Raw genomic sequence first — 24,601 nt, 5'->3', positions numbered from 1 at the left:
AGAAAGCAGGCAACCTTAAGATCTTTGAAAAACTAGGTGTTTCTCTAGTAGCCCACATTTTTCAAAGTCTAGTACAATATTAGTTTTGTTTTGTTTTTTTGGTATGATTAGACTTCTAATAATATGAATGAACTGTAAATTAGTTACATATTCATGCATTGTCAGTCTCCTAAATACAACTGGGAAACCAGTTCAGAGACAAAAGATCAAATGAAATTTTCCTTGCATTTCTTTTAGAAAAATTTCAAGTGAGGTCTTATAAAATTCACAAATTAAATGCAATGCGAAGTCTTAATAGCATCTGAAGTCAAAATCAAAGGGACAAGGGCAGAAATAAATTCTAATTAAAAATAAGATTTTCCAAAAATTTGCCATGCGTTGATTAAATACTGAAATAAATACCTGGCACTGCATCTCCTCGGTTTTGATTTTCAATCCAACAGTGGAACTCTCAGTCTCTCCATTTACCACGCCTGGCTCCATGGCCAATAAATCTAGCGTTCTCATCGTGTGGACATAAAGATCCTTGTTTAATTTAAGGGCTGCCTCTAGTACCAAGATAGAATCAGAAGCTTGTTCTTTTAGCTACAAAAGTTCAATAAACAAATTATTAAAATACAAAAATGGCAGCACTGGACTATATTAACCAAAAAATATTTACAGGATACTTAGTAGCTTAGTGTATTAATCTATTTTAAAAATGTTTCTAACATAGCAGGAGTGCAATTATATTTGTTAAAATTACCTTAAAAAAAAAAAAGAGGGACTTCCCTGGTGGTCCAGTGGCTAAGACTCCACGCTCCCAGTGCAGGGGGCCTGGGTTTGATCCCTGGTCAGGGAACTACATCCCACATGCCGCAACTAAGAGTTTGCATGCTGCAACTAAAGATCCTGCATGCCACAACTAAAAGATCCTGCACACAGGGGCCTTCCCTGGTGGCGCAGTGGTTAGAATCCGCCTGCCAATGCACGGGACACGGGTTTGAGCCCTGGTCCAGGAAGATCCCACATGCCGCAGAGCAACTAAGCCCATGCGCCACAACTACTGAGCCTGCACCCTAGAGCCCACGAGGCACCACTACTGAAGCCCGTGTGCCTAGAGCCCGTGCTCTGCAACAAAGAGAAGCCACCACAATAAGAAGCCCGCACACCACAATGAAGAGAAGCCGCTGCTCACCGCAACTAGAGAAAGCCCGGGCACAGCAACAAAGACCCAGCACAGCCAAAATTAATTAATTTTTTTTTAATGTACTATTTAGAATATTACCAAACTATGTTCTAACAAGTAAAAATGTAAATGCCACTGCATCTAGACCTTGCCAACTCTTATATCCCTAAGATTAGAAGAAGCACCTACACATGCTCTAAATATGTCCCAGAAAGGTTAGAGTATAACTGATGCCAATACTCACCACTTTCAAAATATTTTCTGTTAGCTCTTTCTCCTGTTGCATCTGATTCATACTAAAAGAGAAATGATTGAAGAGTATCAAACATTACTTGAAAGACTGAAAATTCAAAACTTAAAGATAATTCTTGAAAGTGAGGTTGAATTTAAATAAAAATGTTTTTAATGCTACTTCTTTTCATGCTTAAAAAACAAACAAAAACTCAATGCTGATGCTCCTTTACCATTATTTTCTCATTTACTTTGCATTAAAAAAAAAACCTCTCAATTTTTTTTTTTTTACTTCTTCACTTATTCATTTCCTCAGTTTTTTGGTGTTTAAAAAGTAACAAAAGATAAACATCTGCATGGTTATACAGACATGCAAACAAACAAAAATATAACACAAATGCTAAGCATCAAAACATTACCCAGAAAATGATTTTCTAATAATGAGATATATATACTTTAATTTATTTTTATTTTTGGCTGCACTGGGTCTTCGTTGCTGCGTGTGGGCTTTTCATTGCAGTGGCTTCTCTTGTCGCGGAGCACAGGCTTCTAGGCCCACGGACTTCACTAGTTGTGGCTTGCAGGCTCTAGAGTGCAGCCTCAGTAGTTGCTCAGGCTCAGGCTCAGGCTCAGGCTCAGTAGTGGCGCACGGGTTTAGCTGCTCCACGACATGTGGGATCTTCCTGGACCAGAGCTCAAACCCATGTCCCCAGCACTGGCAGGCAGATTCTTAACCACTGCGCCACCAGGGTCCCTCTACTCATGATATTCTTAGATGACATTTGTAGGTAGCATTACAAAATAATGTTGCCTAGAAATAATGATTTCTTCCATTTATTCATTTACTTATCAGATATTTCTTAGGCATTTAAACTGTGCTAGGGAGACAGGGGAAATATGGCAGAGGAGTAAGACCCAGAGATCACCTTCCTCCCCACAGATACACCAGAAATACATCTACACGTGGAACAACTCCTACAGAACACCTACTGAACGCTGGCAGAAGACCTCAGACCTCCCAAAAGGCAAGAAACTCCCCACATACCTGGGTAGGGCAAAAGAAAAAAGGAAAAACAGAGACAAAAGAATAGGGATGGGACCTGCACCAGTGGGAGGGAGCTGTGAAGGAGGAAAGGTTTCCACACACTAGGAAGCCCCTTCGCGGGCGGAGACTGCAGGTGGCGGAGGGGGGAGCTTCGAAGCCGCAGAGGAGAGCACAGCCACAGGGGTGCAGAGGGCAAAGCGGGGAGATTCCCGCACAGAGGATTGGTGCCGACCGGCACTCACCAGCCCGAGAGGCTTGTCTGCTCACCCGCCGGGGCAGGTGGGGCTGCTAGCTGAGGATGGGGCTTCGGTCGGAGCGCAAGGAGAGGACTGGGGTTGGCGGCGTGAACACAGCCTGCAGGGGGTTAGTGCACCACAGCTAGCCGGGAGGGAGTCGGGGGAAAAGTCTGGACCTGCCGAAGAGGCAAGAGACTTTTTCTTCCCTTTTTGTTTCCTGGTGCACGAGGAGAGGGGATTAAGAGCGCTGCTTTAAGGAACTCCAGAGATGGGCGCAAGCCGCGGCTAACAGTCCAGACCCCAGAGACGGGCATGAGACGCTAAGGCTGCTGCTGCCACCACCAAGAAGCCTGTGTGCGAGCACAGGTCACTATCCACACCCTGCTTCCGGGGAGCCTGTGCAGCCCGCCACTGCCAGGTTCCCGGGATCCAGGGACAACTTCCCTGGGAGAACACACGGCACGCCTCAGGCTGGTGCAACGTCCCGCCGGCCTCTGCCACCGCAGGCTCACCCCGCAACCGCACCCCTCCCTCCCCCCAGCCTGAGTGAGCCAGAGCCCCCGAGTCAGCGGCTCCTTTAACCCCGTCCTGTCTGAGCGAAGAACAGATGCCCTCCGGTGACCTACACACAGAGGCGGGGCCAAATCCAAAGCTGAGCCCCGGGAGATGTGTGAACAAAGAAGAGAAAGGGAAATCTCTCCCAGCAGCCTCAGGAGCAGCGGATTAAAGCTCCACAATCAACTTGATGTACCCTGCATCTGTGGAATACATGAATAGACAACGAACCATCCCAAATTGAGGAGGTGGACTTTGAGAGCAAGATTTATGATTTTTTCCCGTTTTCCTCTTTTTGTGAGTGTGTATGCGTATGCTTCTGTGTGAGATTTTGTCTGTATAGCTTTGCTTTCACCATTTGTCCTAGGGTTCTATCCGTCCTTTTTGTTTTTTATTTTTTTAATTTTTTTTCTTAATAATTATTTTTTATTTTAATTATTTTATCTTACTTCATTTTATCTTATTTTATTCTCTTTCTTTCTTTCTTCCTTTCTTTCTACTTTTTCTCCCTTTTATTCTGAGCCATGTGGATGAAAGGCTCTTGGTGCTGCAGCCAGGAGTCAGTGCTGCGCCTCTGAGGTGGGAGAGCCAACTTCAGGACACTGGTCCACAAGAGACCTCCCAGCTCCACGTAATATCAAACGGCGAAAATCTCCCAGAGATCTCCATCTCAACACCAGAACCCAGCTTAACTCAAAAACCAGCAAGCTACAGTGCTGGACACCCTATGCCAAACAATTAGCAAAACAGGAACACAACCCCACCCATTAACAGAGAGGCTGCCTAAAATCATAAAAACTCCACAGACACCCCAAAACATACCACCAGAAAGACAAGATCCAGCCTCATCCACCAGAACACAGGCACTAGTCCCCTCCACCACGAAGCCTACACAACCCACTGAACCAACTTTAGCCACTGGGGAGAGACACCAAAAACAATGAGAACTAGGAACCTGCAGCCTGCAAAAAGGAGACCCCAAACACAGTAAGATAAGCAAAATGAGAAGACAGAAAAACACACAGCAGATGAAGGAGCAAGATAAAAACCCACCAGACCTAAAAAATGAAGAGGAAATACACAGTCTACCTAAAAAAGAATTCAGAATAATGATAGTAAAGATGATCCAAAATCTTGGAAATAGAGAAAATGCAAGAAACATTTAACAAGGACCTAGAAGAACTAAAGATGAAACAAGCAACGATGAACAACACAATAAATGAAATTAAAAATACTCTAGATGGGATCAATAGCAGAATAACTGAGGCAGAAGAACGGATAAGTGACCTGGAAGTAAAATAGTGGAAATAACTACTGCAGAGCAGAATAAAGAAAAAAGAATGAAAAGAACTGAGGACGGTCTCAGAGACCTCTGGGACGACATTAAACGCACCAACATTCGAATTATAGGGGTTCCAGAAGAAGAGAAAAAGAAAGGGACTGAGAAAATATTTGAAGAGGTTATAGTTGAAAATTTCCCTAATGTGGGAAAGGAAATAGTTAATCAAGTCCAGGAAGAACAGAGAATCCCATACAGGATAAATCCAAGGAGAAACACGCCAAGACACATTAATCAAACTGTCAAAAATTAAATAAAAAGAAAACATATTAAAAGCAGCAAGGGAAAAACAACAAATAACACACAAAGGAATCCCCATAAGGTTAACAGCTGATCTTTCAGCAGAAACTCTGCAAGCCAGGAGGGACTGGTAGGACACATTTAAAGTGATGAAGGAGAAAAGCCTACAACCAAGATTACTCTACCCAGCAAGGATCTCATTCAGATTTGATGGAAAAATTAAAACCTTTACAGACAAGCAAAAGCTGAGAGAGTTCAGCACCACCAAACCAGCTTTACAACAAATGTTAAAGGAACTTCTCTAGGCAAGAAACACAAGAGAAGGAAAAGACCTACAATAACAAACCCAAAACAATTAAGAAAATGGGAATAGGAACATACATATCAATAATTACCTTAAATGTAAATGGATTAAATGCTCCCACCAAAAGACACAGACTGGCTGAATGGATACAAAAACAAGACCCATATATATGCTGTCTACAAGAGACCCACTTCAGACCTAGACACATACAGACCGAAAGTAAGGCGATGGAAAAAGATATTCCATGCAAATGGAAACCAAAAGAAAGCTGGAGTAGAAATTCTCATATCAGACAAAATAGACTTTAAAATAAAGATTGTTAGAAAAGACAAAGAGGGACACTACATAATGATCAAGGGATCGATCCAAGAAGAAGATATAACAATTGTAAATATTTATGCACCCAACATAGGAGCACCTCAATACATAAGGCAAATACTAACAGTCATAAAAGGGGAAATCGACAGTAACACATTCATTGTAGGGGACTTTAACACCCCACGTTCACCAATGGACAGAAAATGAAAATAAATAAGGAAACACAAGCTTTAAATGATACATTAAACAAGATGGACTTAATTTGTATTTATAGGACATTCCATCCAAAAACAACAGAATACACATTTTTCTCAAGTGCTCATGGAACATTCTCCAGGATAGATCACATCTTGGGTCACAAAGCAAGCCTTGGTAAATTTCAGAAAATTGAAATTGTATCAAGTACCTTTTCCGAACACAATGCTATGAGACTACACATCAGTTACAGGAAAAGATCTGTAAAAACTATAAACACGTGGAGGCTAAACAATACACTATTTAATAACGAAGTGATCACTGAAGAAATCAAAGAGGAAATCAAAAAATACCTAGAAACAAATGACAATGGAGACATGACAACCCAAAACCTATGGGATGCAGCAAAAGCAGTTCTAAGAGGGAAGTTTATAGCAATACAATCCCACCTTAAGAAGCAGGAAACATCTCGAATAAACAACCTAACCTTGCACCTAAAGCAATTAGAGAAAGAAGAACAAAAAAAACCCAAAGTTAGCAGAAGGAAAGAAATCATAAAAATCAGATCAGAAATAAATGAAAAAGAAATGAAGGAAATGATAGCAAAGATCAATAAAACTAAAAGCTGGTTCTTTGAGAAGATAGAGAAAATTGATAAACCATTAGCCAGACTCATCAAGAATAAAAGGCAGAAGACTCAAATCAATAGAATTAGAAATGAAAAAGGAGAAGTAACAACTGACACTGCAGAAATACAAAAGATCATGAGAGATTACTACAAGCAACTCTATACCAATAAAATGGACAACCTGGAAGAAATGGACAAATTCTTAGAAATGCACAACCTGCCAAGACTGAATCAGGAAGAAATAGAAAATATGAACAGACCAATCACAATCACTGAAATTGAAACTGTGATTAAAAATCTTCCAACAAACAAAAGCCCAGGACCAGATGGCTTCACAGGCGAATTCTATCAAACATTTAGAGAAGAGCTAACACCTATCCTTCTCAAACTCTTCGAGAACACAGCAGAGGGGGGAACACTCCCAAACTCATTCTACGAGGCCACCATCACCCTGATACCAAAACCAGACAAGGATGCCACAAAGAAAGAAAATTACAAGCCAATATCACTGATGAACATAGATGCAAAAATCCTCAACAAAATACTAGCAAACTGAATCCAACAGCACATTAAAAGGATCATACACCATGATCAAGTGGGGTTTATTCCGGGAATGCAAGGATTCTTCAATATACGCCAATCAATCAACGTGATACACCATATTAACAAATTGAAAGAGAAAAACCATATGATCATCTCAACAGATGCAGAGAAAGCTTTCAACAGAATTCAACATCCATTTATGATAAAAACCTACTTTAGAAAGTAGGCATAGAGGGAACTTTCCTCAACATAATAAAGGCCATATATGACAAACCCACAGCCAACATTGTCCTCAATGGTGAAAAACTGAAAGCTTTTCCACTAAGATCAGGAACAAGACCAGGTTGCCCACTCTCACCACTCTTATTCAACACAGTTTTGGAAGATTTAGCCACAGCAATCAGAGAAGAAAAGGAAATAAAAAGAATCCAAATTGGAAAGGAAGAAGTAAAGCTGTCACTGTTTGCAGATGACATGACACTATACACAGAGAATCCTGAAGATGCTACCAGAAAACTACTAGAGCTAATCAATGAATTTGGTAAAGTAGCAGGATACAAAATTAATGCACAGAAATCTCTGCCACTCCTATACACTAATGATGAAAAATCTGAAAGTGAAATCAAGAAAACACTCCCATTTACCACTGCAACAAAAAGAATAAAATATCTAGGAATAAACCTACCTAAGGAGACAAAAGACCTGTATGCAGAAAATTATAATACACTGACGAAAGAAAGTAAAGATAATACAAATAGATGGAGAGATATACCATGTTCTTGGATTGGAAGAATCAACATTGTGAAAATGACTATACTACCCAAAGCAATCTACAGATTCATGCAATCCCTACGAAACTACCACTGGCATTTTTCACAGAACTAGAACAAAAAATTTCACAGTTTGTATGGAAACACAAAAGACTCCGAATAGCCAAAGCAATCTTGAGAACGAAAAACGGAGCTGAAGGAATCAGGCTCCCTGACTTCAGACTATACTACAAAGCTACAGTAATAAAGACAGTATGGTACTGGCACAAAAGCATAAAGACAGACAAATGGAACAGGATAGAAAGCCCAGAGATAAACCCACGCACATATGGTCACCTTATCTTTGATAAAGGAGGCAGGAATGTACAGTGGAGAAAGGAAAGCCTCTTCAATAAGTGCTGCTGGGAAAACTGGACAGCTACATGTAAAAGAATGAGATTAGAACACTCCCTAACAACATACACAAAAATAAGCTCAAAATGGATTAAAGACCTAAACGGTAAGGCCAGAAACTATCAAACTCTTAGAGGAAAACATAGGCAGAACACTCTATGACATAAATCACAGCAAGATCCTTTTTGACCCACCTCCTAGAGAAATGGAAATAAAAACAAAAATAAACAAATAGGACCTAATGAAACTTCAAAGCTTTTGCACAGCAAAGGAAACCATAAACAAGACAAAAAGACAACCCTCAGAATGGGAGAAAATATTTGCAAATGAAGCAACTGACAAAGGATTAATCTCCAAAATTTATAAGCAGCTCATGCAGCTCAATAACAAAAAAACAAACAACCAATCCAAAAATGGGCAGAAGACCTAAATAGACATTTCTCCAAAGAAGATATACAGATTGCCAACAAACACATGAAAGAATGCTCAACATCATTAATCATTAGAGAAATGCAAATCAAAACTACAATGAGATATCTCACACTGGTCAGAATGGCCATCATCAAAAAATCTAGAAACAATAAATGCTGGAGAGGGGGTGGAGAAAAGCAAACACTCTTGCACTGCTGGTAGGAATGTGAATTGGTACAGCCACTATGGAGAACAGTATGGAGCTTCCTTAAAAAACTACAAATAGAACTACCAAATGACCCAACAATCCCACTACTGGGCATATACCCTGAGAAAACCATAATTCAAAAAGAGTCATGTACCAAAATGTGCATTGCAGCTCTATTTACAATAGCCAGGAGATGGAAACAACCTAAGTGCCCATCATCGAAAGAATGGATAAAGAAGATGTGGCACATATATACAATGGAATATTACTCAGCCATAAAAAGAAACGAAATAGAGTTATTTGTAGTGAGGTGGATGGACCTAGAGTCTGTCATACAGAGTGAAGTAAGTCAGAGAGAGAAAGACAAATACCGTATGCTAACACATATATATGGAATCTAAGAAAAAAAAAAAATGGCCAACTTACACACTTAACTGAGGAGGTCCAGGTTTTGGTTGTTTGACAGGAAAACTACTTTGAACAATTGTCCTAATTGCCCTGTAAAAAAGACCAAAAAACCAAAAGTTAACACACTGTAAATATCACTTCAAGTTTTTTTTCAAGTGCTCCTTAGAAAACTTAAAAACTATCTGAAATTCTAATTGATATATAATAAAAACTTTGTAAGTCATCCACATCTTTATCAGAATTCTTTTCATCTATGCAGTCATAAATTTTCTCCACCAACAGATTCACTGTTTCCAAGATCCTCTGAGAGATCCCTAGAGTAGAAGGAGTAACTTAAAAGCATATCCCTGGAAGTCAGAGTGCAATTAAAGAGAGGCTGCCCAACACATTTCAGGTTTATGAAAACATTTACCATCTATTGTAGAGAAGTATAGCCATGGCAGTGGTTGGAGGTAAAGTGGCCAGATCCATGTCTATGTGCTTTGTTCCGGGAGGAACTTTACTGATGCACAGCAGTTCATTTAGTAACATATTCAATACTGGAACAGACAAACTTAAAAAGGAAGAATCAAAAGATATATAAGCTGTGTAACCACAAAATACACAATTCAGTATTTTCACTCAAAGTAATTATACTGTTAAAGGAGTAAATCTACAGACCATTTTATTAACCTGTTTCAACAACTTATATGAAAATATACCTATCAAATTCAAAAAGATTTTTTAAGCTTTCATTATGAAAACAATTTAAACATATACAAAAGTAGACAGAATAATATAATATAGCCCAATGTGCCCATCATCCAGCTTCAACAATTATCAACTGATGGCCAATCTTGTTTCATCTCCACTCCACCCACTTCCCTCCTTCCCATATTATTGTGAAGCAAATTCCCAATATTAAATCATTTTTTCCACAAGTATTTCAGAATATATCTCCAAAAAATTACCTCCTAACATAATGACAGTATAAATTTCACATCTAAAAAAATTTTAATTGCTTACCATCAAATAGCCAATCAATGCTCAATTTTCCAAGTGTAACACATACATCATGCTTTTTTGTACACACTGCTACCTGTTGATATGCCTCAAATCTATTAATGGATAAGTTTCCCCTTAGATTAAAGCATAAAACTTTTTTTTTTATTCTAATTTTAATGCTATAGAAGATATGGTGCAAAAACAATGTTTAAATACTACTAGTGTGAGTATAAACTAATACAACTCTCTTGGAATGCAATCTGGTAACATGCATAATGTGCTTTAAAAATGTTTATACCACTTGACCAAGCAATTTAACAATCTATACTAAGGCTGTAACTCGAAATTCAGATAAAGTTTACGGACATAGACATTTAAGGCTCTGTCATTAATAAAAGTGAAAAACTAGGGCTTCCCTGGTGGCACAATGGTTGAGAGTCCGCCTGCCGATGCAGGGGACACAGGTTCGTGCCCCGGTCCGGGAAGATCCCACATGCCGCGGAGCGGCTGGGCCCACGAGCCATGGCTGCTGAGCCTGTGCTCCGCAACGGGAGAGGCCACAACAGTGAGAGGCCCGGGTACCGGTAAAAAAAAAAAAAAAAAAAGTGAAAAACTAGAGAAAACTGTCAATGGAGGAACAGTTAATAAATTATCTATACAATGGAATAAACTCCAAAAAACAAAATGGGAAAATGTTCATGATATCCTGCTATATGAAATAAAACAAATCAAAACAGTATATAAGATATGTTCACTATTTTGTTTAAAAATAAATCACACAAAAATGTTAAAAATACTTCTCTCCCCTCCTCTATTATTTCTTATTTTCTGAATTTTCCCAAATGTTCTATAAGGTATTTCTTTTTCAATTGTGAGAAGGGGATGAAAACAAATCATTTTATAACTACGCCTTTGAAATTATTTATTTGTAAACAAATAACCACTGATTCTAATAAGACAGCTTAAGAGTTTGGGAGACAGTGATTGATTTATGCCCAGTAAAATAAACTGAATTATTCAATAAGGAATCATCCATACATTATGTACCATGCATCATTAATTTTTATTCATTTTCTTCAGATATGTAAAAGTAAACTGAACATTTAAAACTGTTTAGGCATGGACTTTCCTACTTAGCACATCAAAGAAAAGAACAATAATAAAATGGCTCATTATTGATAACACCAAGTTTATACTTTAAAAGGTTATTTAAATTCATCTAATAGTCGAATATTTTCTTACACCTTTTGAAAACTACTTGCATATTTTACCAAGAATGCAGAGAAAAATAATTTTCATTTTAAGGGCCAATATTATAAGAACACATATTGAAATAAACCAAGATATCTAACAGTACTAAAAATAAATTCATTTAAATCTTGTATACCTTTTCTCTAATACGTCTAAGTCCCACTTCAAATGTGCAGCAACTTTAAGAGCAAGAAGCTTTAAAATACGATTTCTCTTGTTATCAGGTGGAGGTTGAACTTGGTTCTGTTCATTAACTGAAGGTTTAGAAGCCTGTTCCAAAAACTGGACTATAAGTTGAACTGGTGCAGGATCTAGGATTTAAAAGAAAATAATTCTTGAACTTAAGTTCTAATTATGAAGATCCAAAGGATTCACTGTATTAGTTTTTGACCACAAAGGAATCCAAACAGGCCAACAGGCATGTGAAAAGATGCTCCATATCGCTATTAGAGAAATGCAAATCAAAACTACAATGAGGTATCACCGCACACCAGTCAGAATGGCCATCACCAAAATGTCTACAAATAATAAATGCTGGAGAGGGTGTGGAAAGAAGGGAACCCTCCTACATGATTGACAGGAATGTAAACTGGTGCAGCCGCTATGGAAAACAGTATGGAGGTTCCTTAAAAAATTAAAAATAAAGTTACTATATGATCCAGCAATCCCACTCCTGGGCATATATCTGGAAAAGACAAAAACTCTAATTTGAAAAGATACATGCACCCATAAGTTCACAGCAGCACTATTCACAATAGCCAAGACATGGAAATAACCCAAGTGTCCGCTGACAGATGAATGGATGAAGATGTGGTACATATATACATTGGAATATTACTCAGCCATAAAAAAGAATGAAATTATGCCACTGCAGCAACATGGATGGACCTAGAGATTATCATACTAAGAAAAGTACATCAGACAGAGAAAGACAAATGTCGTATGACATCATTTTATGTGGAATCTAAAAGTGATACAAATGAACTTATTTACAAAACAGAAATAGACTCACAAAGAAAACAAATTTATGGTTACCAAATGGGAAAGGGGGGGAGGGATAAATTAGGAATTTGGGATTGACAGATACATATAAAATAAACAAGGACCTACCGTATAGTACAGGGAACTATATTCAATATCTTATAATAACCTATAATGGAAAAGTATCTGAAAAGGAATATATATATATATATATATATCGTAATCACTTTGCTGTACACCTGAAACATTGTACATCAACTATACTTCAATTAAAAAGAAAGTTAAAAAAAAAATCCAAACAGTTGTGTAGGTAGAATAACTAAGGATTATGATTTATAAGAAGTGTGCCTGGGGATTAAAGGGAAAGATCAGGAAGGGTGTAAGGAAGAAAGGATAACAGATTCCTGCAGAAGAAAGCACTTTACAGGGAAGAACATAATGGTTATAGATTTCCAGTTCAGCAAACAACGAATGTCAATTAAAGGAAAGAGATGTCATCTTTAGAATCACTGTTTTAACGCTTAATTAGTGGGGCCTGCATAAAGTTACCTCTGCACCTGTTTGTCATGCAAAATAGAGGATAATGCCACCTACTTCACAGGATTACTATGAAGACTGATTAAATGAGATAACAGATATGAAGCATTAAGCACAGTGACTGGCACGCAGAAAGACTCAACAAACGTTAGTCAAAATCAATTAATTAAAAGAACATAATATAATATAGGTGGTAAAACTGCCCAAGTGAAGTACACTAACTTCTCGCACAGCAGTCTCCACCAGGAGACTAAAGCCAGTCTATTAGACTGAACAAGCCACAACTGGATTCGAACTTTATCAGCAAAATATCATCCAAGGAACTTACTTTTTCATGCCAGTACCTCTTTCCAGAAATGCCTGGCGTTTTCCACCTTCCCTGAGAGTACTCATTAACTGGGATATTAATCATGATCATCATTATACAAGAACCATCTTGCAACTGTAGTTTTTTTCTGCTTTCAAAGATTTCTTCATTTTGATTTACAGCTTAACTTTGAAATATATAATTAAGAGTCGGTAAAGTCTCCTCGTTGAGGAATAAAACAGTTAAATAGGAACCTAAGATAGTTAACTAATTAGGGTCAGGATCAGCCCCCGAATCGTTGATTTCTCCCCATCTCCCCAAACTGTGCGGGGTTCTGTCAAGAGGAGGGTTCGAGCCAGCCTCCCCAACCCAAATACTCTCACAAGGCCATCTCGCAGGTGTTAAAACCCCGAACAGTAAAAGGGGGTGGATGCGGAAGCTCCTTTGTTTTGCGCCTTTCTTTGGCCTCCCACAGCAGTGCCCCTGCACTGGTGTGTTTAATACTTAGCCGGGGGCCTAGCCAGAGCTCGGCTCCGGTCCCCGCCTCCCGAGCCGCAGGTTCGTGGCCGAGAAGGCGCGGGATGGTGAGAGACGGGAGGGCAGCGCCGGTGACCGGGTCCCGCTCCGCTCGAGCTGCAGGCGCCGCGCTTACCCGGGCAGGGCTTACGCAGATGTTTCTCCAACAGCGACTCCTCCAGCAGGAACTCGAACCAGCAGGTCTGCGGCGGGGTGCAGGGCCGGCTGGAGGTGGCCGCCTCCCGGTCCGCCGCCTCCGCGCTCATCCTGCCCCCGCCGCCGCTACCCCCTGGGACGTTTCCCGGCTCCAACCTGACACTCGGACGCGGGCCCTGGGCCTGTGATCTGCGGAACCCCCGAGACCTAGGACGCACTCGAAACGTCCCGGAAACCCACACAGTCCAAAATGGCTGCGCGGCCCAGCCAGAGCTGGGGATCCTGGATCCGCCTCCCGGCGCCACCGCCGTGCCTCCAAGCCAATCGTTATTTGAGTTGGAGAAAGAGGGCGGGACCTATCCTCAGACCACGCCTCCTCCCAGTTGCCTTGGGAGACGGCTTGCGGGTAAGCTGGGTCGCAGGTTGGTTTCCCCGGTTCCCTGGGAGTTTCTCAGCGAGCAAATGAAATAGCCTCATCAATAGGCCTCATTGTCTTCGTAAAAGGCAGTGAACGCTACAGGTTCAAACTGTAATCTAGGCAAAGTTTGTTTTCGGTGCTTTAAATTTTCCCACTTCATTTCTGAGATTTCCTACTACCTAGGTCCTCTCGGCGGATGTGCCCTCGTGTCTTGGGCGCCAGCGTCCCCGCCCCCTTTCCGAGACAGCTGACGGCCCACGTGAGATCTAGCTTTTCTGCTGCTTCTCAGGACTAGCTCTCAGTGTTTAGCGCCTAATTAACTCTCTTGATATCCCGGCTAGAGTTATTAAGCCCATTTTACATTTACCTTCATTCTATAATCTGGTGTTTTTTTTTTAACGAAGTTGAAAAAAGTGTATTCATAGATGGTGCACACGATCTATATTGAGTGCAAACTAACCTCTCTGAACCTTAGTTTTCATATTTGTAAATCAGGAATTATAATAGTGCCTATCTTAGGGTTGATAAGAGAATTAAAGGCAGAACTTGATAATACAGGTAAGCTTTTTAAACAAGGCCTGACATCTAGAAACATGGGCAAATGTTAGCAAATATCATATAGTGCTTTCTTCATATACATGATTCTAGTTTTCTCCTATAAACGACCCTGTTACACATGTTTTAACCAATGAAAACACTGAAGTTTCAGAGTTATCATTTGTCCAAGGTTTCCCAACAATCGAGGGGTGGGGCCAGAGCTTTAGTGATCTTTCCACTGTACTCAGGCTGCTTCCAACATTCGATAGAGAGGATAAGACTGATGGCTTATGGTCTTTTCCAGAATGAAATGGTAGAGCTTTGAACAGGTTTAGGAAAGATAAATGGAAGTAGCTCCTCCATACGTGAAAGTAAATCAGTGCTTCAGTGGCAACCATTGCCTTGTTCTCTTCCTGTGCAATCCTCTTTCTGGATTCTGCCATGCCTCTCTCCCGCTCTTTCATTCTGGTCCTTCCTGGGGTCCTGGCCTTAGTCCTCTTCTCACTGTAAAAACCATCCCTGCATCACTCCCCCCACTCCTGAAACTCTATCCTAGGCTCTAAAGAACACAGGTTGGAAATCATGTATTAGAGTAATAAAATCATGAGGACTCAAATTAATAAAATTTCAATAGGAAGAGAGTCTCTTCAGCCAGTGGTGTTGGAAAAGTTGGCCGGCTGCATATAAATCAATGAAGTTTGAACACACCCTCACACCATACACAAAAGTAAACTCAAAATGGCATAAAGACTTAAATATAAGACAAGACGCCATAAAACTCCTAGAAGAGAACATAGGCAAAACATTCTCTGACAGATATCATACCAATATTTTCTTAGGTCAGTCTCCCAAGGCAATAGAAATAAAAGCAAAAATAAACAAATGGGACCTAATCAAACTTATAAGCTTTTGCACAGCAAAGGAAACCATAAACAAAATGAAAAGATAACCTACAGACTGGGAGAAAATATTTGCAAATGATGAGACCAACAAAGGCTTAATTTCCAAAATACACAAATAGCTAATACAATTCGATAACAAAAAAACAACCCAATTGAGAAATGGGCAGAAGACCTAAATAAACATTTCTCCAAAGAAGACATACAGATGGCCAATAGGCACATGAAAAGATGCTTGTCTTCACTAATTATTAGAGAAGTGCAAATCAAAACTACAATAAGGTACCACCTCACACCAGTCAGAATGGCCATCATTAAAAAGTCTACAAATAATAAATGCTGGAGAGGGTGTAAAGAAAAGGGAACCCTCTTACACTCTTGGTAGGAATGTAAATTGGTGCAGCCACTGTGGAAAACAGTATGGATGTTCCTCAAAAAGCTAACAATAGAGTTGAACTATGATCCAGCAATTCCACTCCTGGGCATATACCCAGATAAAACTATAATTTGAAAAGATGCGTGCACCCCTGTGTTCATAGCAGCACTATTTACGATAGCCAAGACATGGAAACAACCTAAATGTCCATCAACAGAGGAATGGATAAGGAAGATGTGGTAGGGACTTCCCTGGTGGTGCACTGGTTAAGAATCCGCCTGCCAATACAGGGGACATGGGTTCAAGCCCTGGTCTGGGAAGATCCCACATGCCGCGGAGCAACTAAGCCCATGTCCCACAACTACTGAGCCTGCGAACCACAACTACTGAGCCCACGCGCCACAACTATTCCAGCCCTACATATTTGTATACATACAAATATGTACACATGGACTGAAGTGGCATTGTCAAAGTATAGTCTGCCATCCCCAGAGGACCTCCCAGATCCTTTCAGAGAGTCTTTGAGGTCAGAGTTATTTTCACAATACTAAGATGCAATTTGCCTTTTTTGCTGTGTTAACATTTGCGCTGATGATTCAAAAGCAATGGTGGGAAGAACTTGTAGCAACTCAGCATGCATCAAAGCAGTGACATTGTTTTTCACCAACATCACTTACTGGCAGTTTTAAAAAACAACAATTTCACTTATGTCCATGGTGACACAGTAATAAGTATTAATTTTATTAACTCTTGAACCTTGAATACATCATATCTTTTTAATATTCTCTATATGAAATGAGAAGCACACATAAAGCACCTCTGCTGGATAGCAAAGTACAGTGGTTGTCTCAACTTGAGCTATTTGAGCTATGATCCGAGCTAGCAGCTTTTTCATGAAACACCATTTTTACTTGAAAGAACAAGGACAGACTAATTATGGTTATTCAGAGTTGGGTATTAGGCAGACAACTTCTCAAAAATGGACAAAGTGAGTCTGTCACTTCATGTAAAACAACTGACAGTATTTGTGGCTAATGATAAATTTTGAGTTTTCAAGTAAAAATTAGAATTCTGGACTATAAACTTGACAGCTTTCCAATGCTTACAGACTTTTCTAATGAAATAGGTGGTGATATAATTAGGGGTTTTTTTGATATTAGAATAAAATGTGTCAAATTTTGGGTGGTCATATAATTCAGAAAACCAATATTTTTGTAATGGGTCAAGATCCATTCTTATTACAAGACAGAGCAATGGATTTTAATAGAACAGATTTCGAAAAGTCAACTGATACAATTGCAGATTCCAAATTGCAACTAACCTTTAAAAAACCACCACTGGGCTTCCCTGATGGCGCAGTGGTTAAGAATCCACCTGCCAGTGCAGGGGACACGGGTTCAAGCCCTGGTCCGGGAAGATCCCACATACCGTGGAACAACTAAGCCCGTGCACCACAACAACTGAGCCTGCACTCTAGAGCCTGTGAGCCACAACTACTGAGCCCGCGTGCTGCAACTACTGAAGCCCACATGCCTAGAGCCCATGCTCCACAACAAGAGAACCACTGCAATGAGAAGCCCGCGCACCGCAACAAAAAGTAGTCCCCACTCACCACAACTAGAGAAAACCTGCGTGCAGCAACAAAGACCCAACACAGCCAACAAATAAATAAATTCATATATATATATATATATATATATATATATATATACATATAAACACCACTTTCTCGAGTTTTGGTATAGTATCAAAGAAGAAAATCCACAATTATCTGAAAAGGCTCATAAAATTCTCCTTTTTCAACTACATAGCTATATGATCATCTCAATAGATGCACAAAAAGCTTTTGACAAAATTCAACACCCATTTATGATAAAAACTCTCCAGAAAGTGGGCATAGAGGGAAGCTTCCTCAACATAATAAAGGCCATATATGACAAATCCACAGCAAACATATATGACAAATCCACAGTTTTTTAATGGTGAAAAACTGAAAGCATTTCCTCAAGATCAGGAATAAGACAAGGATGTCCACTCTCACCACTCTTACTCAACATAGTATTGGAAGTCCTAGCCACGGCAATCAGAGAAGAAAAAGAAAGAAAAGAAACACAAATTGGAAAAGAAGAAGTAAAACTGTCACTGTTTGCAGATGACATGATGCTATACACAGAAAATCCTAAAGATGCCACCAGAAAACTACTAGAACTAATCAATGAATTTGGTAAGTTTGCAGGATATGAAATGAATGCACAGAAATCTCTTGAATTCCTATACACTAACAATGAAATATCAGGAAGAGAAATTAAGGAAACAGTCCCATTTACCATCACAAAAAAAAGAATAAAATACCTAGGAAAAAACCTACCTAAGGAGACAAAAGACCTGTACTCAGAAAACTATAAAACACGGATGAAAGAAATCAAAGATGACATAAACAGATGGAGAGATATACCATGCTCCTGGATTGGAAGAATCAATATTGTGAAAATGACTATACTACCCAAAGCAATCTACAGGTTCAATGCAACCCCTATCAAATTACCAGTGGCATTTTTCACATAATTAGAACAAAAAATTATACAATTTGTATGGAAACACAAAAGACCCTGAAAAGCCAAAGCGATCTTGAGAAAGAAAAACTGAGCTGGAGGAATCAGGCTCCCTGACTCCAGACTATACTACAAAGCTACAGTAATCCAGATACTATGGTACTGGCACAAAAACAGAAATATAGATCAATGATACAGGATAGAAAGCCCAGAGATAAACCCACACACCTATGGTCACCTAATCTATGACAAAGAAGGCAAGAATACAGTGGAGACAAGACAGCCTCTTCAATAAATGGTGCTGGGAAAACTGGACAGCTACATGTAAAAGAATGAAAGTAGAACACTACCTAACACCATACACAAAAATAAACTCAAAATGGATTAAAGACCTAAATGTAAGACTGGACACTATAAAACTCTTAGAGGAAAACATAGGAAAAACACTCTGACATAAATCAAAGCAAGATCTTTTATGACCCATCTCCTAGAATAATGAAAATAAAAAGAAAAATAAGTGAATGGAGCCTAATTAAACTTAAAAGCTTTTGCACAGCAAAGGAAACCATAAAAAAGATGAAAAGACAACCCTCAGAATGGGACAAAATATTTGCAAATGAAGAAACAAACAAACGATTAATCTCCAAAATATACAAGCAGCTCATGCAGCTCAATATCAAAATAACAAACAACCCAATCCAAAAATGGGCAGAAGACCTAAATAGACATTTCTCCAAAGAAGATATACAGATTGCCAACAAACACATGACAGGATGCTCAACATCATTAATCATTAGAGAAATGCAAATCAAAACTACAATGAGGTATCACCTCACACCAGTTACAATGGGCATCATCAGAAAATCTACAAATAAATGCTGGAGAGAGTGCAGAGAAAAGAGAACTCTCTTGCACTGTTGGTGGGAATGTAAATTAATACAGCCACTATGGAGAACAGTATGGAGGTTCCTTAAAAAACTAAAAATAGAACTACTATATGACCCAGCAATCCAACTACTGGGCATATACCCTAAGAAAACCATAATTCAAAAAGACACATGTACCACAATGTTCATTGCAGCACTATTTACAATAGCCAGGACATGGAAACAACCTAAATGTCCATTGACAGATGAATGGATAAAGATGTGGTACATATATATAATGGAATATTATTCAGCCATAAAAAGAAATGAAATTGGGTCATTTGTAGAGATGTGGCTGGACCTAGAGTCTGTCATACAGAGTGAAGTTAAGTGAGAAAGAGAAAAACAAATATCGTATATTAATGCATATATGTGGAATCTAGAAAAATGGTACAGATGAACCTATTTGCAGGGCAGGAATAGAAAGGCAGACGTCGAGAATGGACGTTTGGACATGGGGGGAAAGGGGAGGGTGGGATGAACTGGGAGATTAGGTTCAACATAAATATACTGCCATGTGTAAAATAGATAGCTAGTGGGAACCTGCTGTATAGCACAGGGCGCTCAGCTCGGTGCTCTGTGATGGCCTAGTTGGGTGGCATGGGGGGAGGGAGGTCCAAGAGGGAGGGGATATATGTATTCATATGGCTGATTCACTTCACTGTGCAGCAGAAACTAACACAACATTGTAAAGCATTTATACTCCAATAAAACAAAACAAAACAAACCAAAAAACCCACCACTTTCTCGAGTTTTGGTATAGTATCAAAGAAGAGAATCTACAACTATCTGAAAATGCTCATAACATTCTCCTTTTTCAACTACATAGCTATATAAGGCTGGTTTTTCATTGAAGATGAAAAGAAATTTTGATATTTCTACCAAAAGAACATATTGTAACAGTTTGAATGCTGAAGCAGATATGAGAATCCATTGTCTTCTATTAGTCATACATGAAAGAGATTTGGAAAAATATAAAACAATGCTGTTCTTCTCACTACATTTTTTAATGAAAATAAAGGGTTTTTGCATAAAAATTATATGTTAACACATAATAGGCCTGTTATTTTTCAATGAATTACATATTTAAGTTTTTCTCAGTTTTAATTTTTAATATGGTAAATATCAATAGCTATAACTTACATAAACAAAGGCTCTTAGGAGTGTTTAATAATTTTTAAGAGTGTAATGGGGTCCTGAGACTAAAAAGTTTGAAAAACTACTTTACTGAGTAAAGTAGTTTTCTCATTCAATCCTTACAACATCCTACAAGGTAGGTATTATGACCCCATCTTACAGCTGAAGAAAGTGAGGATCAGAGAAGTTAAATAACTTTCCCAAAGTCTCCCAGCAAACAATCCTGGTGAAACCAGAATTTGAGCCCTTATTTGGGCTTCAGTATAATGGACCGCCTTCTACCTGATAACTCTGAATGATAATTAGGCCGTATGCTGTATTTAAATTGATTTAAATGTTCCAACTGAAACTTTTCTTGGAAATACTTCACCATGTTAAAAAACAGAAAGAGAAGCAATGTTCTGCAAGTACCAAAAAATGACAGTCTTTCTGTCATGGCCCACTGCCTGATGACATTTTCAGTATCTATATGTGCTGTGTTTTTTGTTTCTAAAGATGAGCTGTTTTACATTAGAATCTTATTCCTCACAAATAAAATTACATGCCAGAGGAATTATACTTAAGCATAAATTCCTTCACTGCAATTCATAAGCACTAATGATAATTTTTAAAAGTGGGCTAAGTCATTGTTCTAGGTTTCTGAAATCATAGTTCATCTTCATGGGCTATTTCTATTTTCTTTCTTAACATCTGTTTAACTAACCTACTCCTTTAAACTTTGACAATTCTACCCATGTAGAATCATTTGCTGCTCCTAAATGTGGCAGAAGGAAATATAACCCATTTCTGCATTAAAAATAATAGTTCATATACACTTGTACACTGGTGGTGAGACTGAAAATTGGGTGCAACCACTGTGGAAAACAGTATGGAGATTTCTCAAAAAATTAAGAATAGAACTACCAAGGACTTCCCTGGTGGTCCAGTGGTTAAGCCTCTGAGCTCCCAATGCAGGGAGCACGGGTTCGGTCCCTGGTTGAGGAACTAAGATCCTGCATGTCACGCAGCGTGGACCAAAAAAAAAAAAAGAGAGTAGAACTACTATATGATCCAGCTACTCTACTTCTGGGTATTTATCCAAAGAACATGAAAATACTAACTCAAAAAGACATATGCACCCTTATGTTCATTGCAGCATTATTTACAATAGCCAAGACATGGAAACAACCTGCAAGTGTCCATTGATAAATGAATGGATGAATAAGATTATATATATAATGGAATACTACTCATCCATAAAAAAGAATGAAATCCTACCATTTGCAACAACATGAATGGACTTGCAGGATATTATGCTAAATGAAATAAGTCAGAGATAGACAAATGCCATACACTCAAACGTGAAATCTAAGACAAAATGAACAAACAAAATTAAACAAAAACATAAGTACTGAGAACAGATTAGTGGTTACCAAAGGGGAAGGTGGTTGAGAGGTGGGCAAAATGGGTGAAGGGGGGGACTTCCCTGCTGGCGCAGTGGTTAAGAATCCACCTGCCAATGCAGGGGACACTGGTTCGATCCCTGGTCGGGGAAGATCCCACATGCCGCGAAGCAACCAAGCCCATGCGCCACAACTACTAAGCCTGCGTTGTAGAGCCCACAAGCCACAACTGCTGAGCCTGCATGCCACAACTACTGAAGCCCGTGAGCTCTAGGGCCTGCATGCTGCAACTACTGAGCCCACACGCTGCAACTACGGAAGCCTGAGCGCCTAAAGCCCGTGCTCCGCAACAAGAGAAGCCACCGCAATGAGAAGCCGCGCACCGCAATGAAGAGTAGCCCACACTCGCAGCAACTAGAGAAAGCCCGCATGCAGCAACGAAGACCCAACGCAGCCCCCCCCCCAAAAAAAAAGGGTGAAGGGGGTCAACTGTATGGTGATGGATGGTAGCTACACTTGTGGTGGTGGTCACTCTGTAGTATATACAGATGATGAATAATAATTCTGTACACCTGAAATATATAATAAAAAATAATAGCTAATATAGTATTTATCATTTATGAACAAGGCACTGTGCCAAGTATTTTACATATACCATCTCATTTAAGCCTCATTACAGTCCTACAATAGGTAGGTACTATTAATTGTGCCCATTTTATAGATGAGGAAATTGAGAATCAAAGGAATTAAGTGATTACCCAGTATCACACACCTAGTTAGTAGTAAAATAGGGATTTGAGTCTCCATTTTATTGAATACCAGAAGCCAAACTCACCATTCTACTTCATCAGGAAGATGCCTTGCGGCACTTCCCTGGCAGTCCAGTGGTTAAGGCTCGGCGCTTTCACTGCTGGGGGCTCAGTGTTCAATCCCTGGTCAGGGAACTAAGATCCCACAGCCACACAGCGTGCCCAAAAAGAAGATACTTTGCTGTTTGTTTATTTGTTTGTTTTTTAAATAGTTGTAAACCTGCAGAAAAGTTGCAAGAACTCTCACAACCCTTTCGCCCATATGTCTCAATTGTTAATATTTTACTACACTTCCTCCATCATCTCTCCACAACATCTTCTCAGACCACCCTGCTTCCTTAGACACCAGTAGGGTGACCAGCTCATCCTGGTTTGGCCAGGACTGTCCCAGCTTTAAAAGTGAAAGTCCTACAACCCAATGACCCTGGCTGCCTTCAGGACAAGCCCTAACGCTAGGCAAGTCGCCGTGCAACAACAACTCCTCACTTTGCCCCAACTGCTTGGATGTTGGGTGCTGACATCTCGCCTTGGAGGAGGAATACAGGAAGGAAAAGGAAGATGGGAAGGGAAGCTTGTAGTAATTATTAATGGCCTGAAGGCTGACACAGGACCTGAAAGGCAATGGAGTGTGTAACTTTAGGTCAAGGAAAGCTTCACAAAAGAGATGGTACCAGATTTAGTAATATCATAAGAATAAGTGGAATTCTAGCAAACACTTTTACAATGTTGGTTATGTGTCATGGAGTATCTTGCAAGGTCCATATTCTGTATATGCTCAACAATTATTCAAGTAGGAGTTTCTGTTTTATGCTCATAATAAACAGCAGTAGCTGGTCATAGTCCCCTCATGACGCCTTCATGTTATAAGAAGACTTCATGAGAGTTTAAAATATTTTCTCTTATATCCTCTCAGCATTCTTGTTCTTCCAGTAAGTCATAAATTCTTGCCTTCTGAAATCTGGCCTCCCCCACTGACTACTATAGGAAAATAGTTATAATGAAAAAGAAAATGAATAGAGATATTATTACTATTGTGTACCCTAAAGATTCTTTTCATAAAGGGCCTCTGAGAATCACATAAATATAAATAAATTTAAATGCAGTTCATTTATTTGAATTTTTTTTTAAAAGCCAATGGAATACAATTCAATTATGAATGTGTAAACTATTCAAGTATTTTGCTAATAGTTACACTGCCATCTTGTGGCCTTTTGGGAGTGGTATTCTTACCTAGCTCACCTCTGATACTTTGCAGTGTGGAAGAAGGAATATAACATGAGGCTGGTGATTGGAGGTAATCTAGTCTTTTTTTTTTAAATAAATTTATTTATTTTTTGGCTGCATTGGGTCTTCGTTGCCGCATGCAGGCTTCCTCTAGTTGTGGAGAGCGGAGACTACTCTTCGTTGCAGCGCACGGGCTTCTCATTGCGGTGGCTTCTCTTGTCGCGGAGCACGGGCTCTAGGTGCGCGGGCTTCAGTAGTTGTGGCGCGCAGGCTCAATAGTTGTGGCTCACTGGCTCTAGAGCGCAGGCTCAGTAGTTGTGGCGCACGGGCTTAGTTGCTCTGCGGCATGTGGGATCTTCCTGGACCAGGGCTCGAACCCTTGCCCCCTGCATTGGCAGGCAGATTCTTAACCACTGTGCCACCAGGAAAGTCTCAGAGGTAATCTAGCTTTCCTGCTGCACCTAACTGAATCACATCTTCATGGAGACTTCCAAAAATAGATCTTTGGAGAGATATAATAAGTGAGTCCTATAGCTGTCAAACATAAATTCCTTACTCTTACATTAACTTTCTCTGCAGCCTTCTCTGAGTCCTGTTCCGTGCTGCCACAGCACTGC

At 39.6% G+C, this 24,601-nt stretch overlaps 1 protein-coding gene and 1 long non-coding RNA gene across 6 annotated transcripts in view; one reads left to right on the top strand and one right to left on the bottom strand.

Moving 5' to 3' along the window:
* LOC125961616 (uncharacterized) overlaps nt 1-10,599 on the top strand; it is an 80,747-nt gene extending 70,148 nt beyond the window's left edge. Inside the window, exon 2 of the long non-coding RNA XR_007472512.1 lies at nt 10,441-10,599. This is a non-coding gene — a long non-coding RNA (uncharacterized LOC125961616). The remainder of the gene's footprint in view (nt 1-10,440) is intronic.
* The window catches only part of INTS8 (integrator complex subunit 8), a 65,447-nt gene extending 51,463 nt beyond the window's left edge, over nt 1-13,984 (bottom strand). For all 5 annotated transcript variants that reach the window (XR_004486282.2, XM_033438269.2, XM_049700233.1 and 2 more), the window contains exons 1-6: nt 13,705-13,984; nt 11,364-11,538; nt 9,405-9,545; nt 9,011-9,082; nt 1,413-1,464; nt 403-585 (exon numbers count right to left, since the gene is read on the bottom strand). Coding sequence is in view for 4 of the 5 variants with exons in the window: in XM_033438269.2 (XP_033294160.2) it covers nt 403-585; nt 1,413-1,464; nt 9,011-9,082; nt 9,405-9,545; nt 11,364-11,538; nt 13,705-13,834 (753 nt within the window). In the remaining variant the exon portion in view is untranslated. The remainder of the gene's footprint in view (nt 1-402; nt 586-1,412; nt 1,465-9,010; nt 9,083-9,404; nt 9,546-11,363; nt 11,539-13,704) is intronic.
* Nucleotides 13,985-24,601: the final 10,617 nt, after the last annotated feature.

The sequence above is a fragment of the Orcinus orca genome, chromosome 17 (assembly GCF_937001465.1).
Source record: "Orcinus orca chromosome 17, mOrcOrc1.1, whole genome shotgun sequence".
Taxonomy (NCBI): Eukaryota; Metazoa; Chordata; class Mammalia; order Artiodactyla; family Delphinidae; genus Orcinus; species Orcinus orca.
The sequence above is the reverse complement of the archived record's forward strand: the minus strand, read 5'-3'. Positions and strand labels throughout refer to the sequence as shown.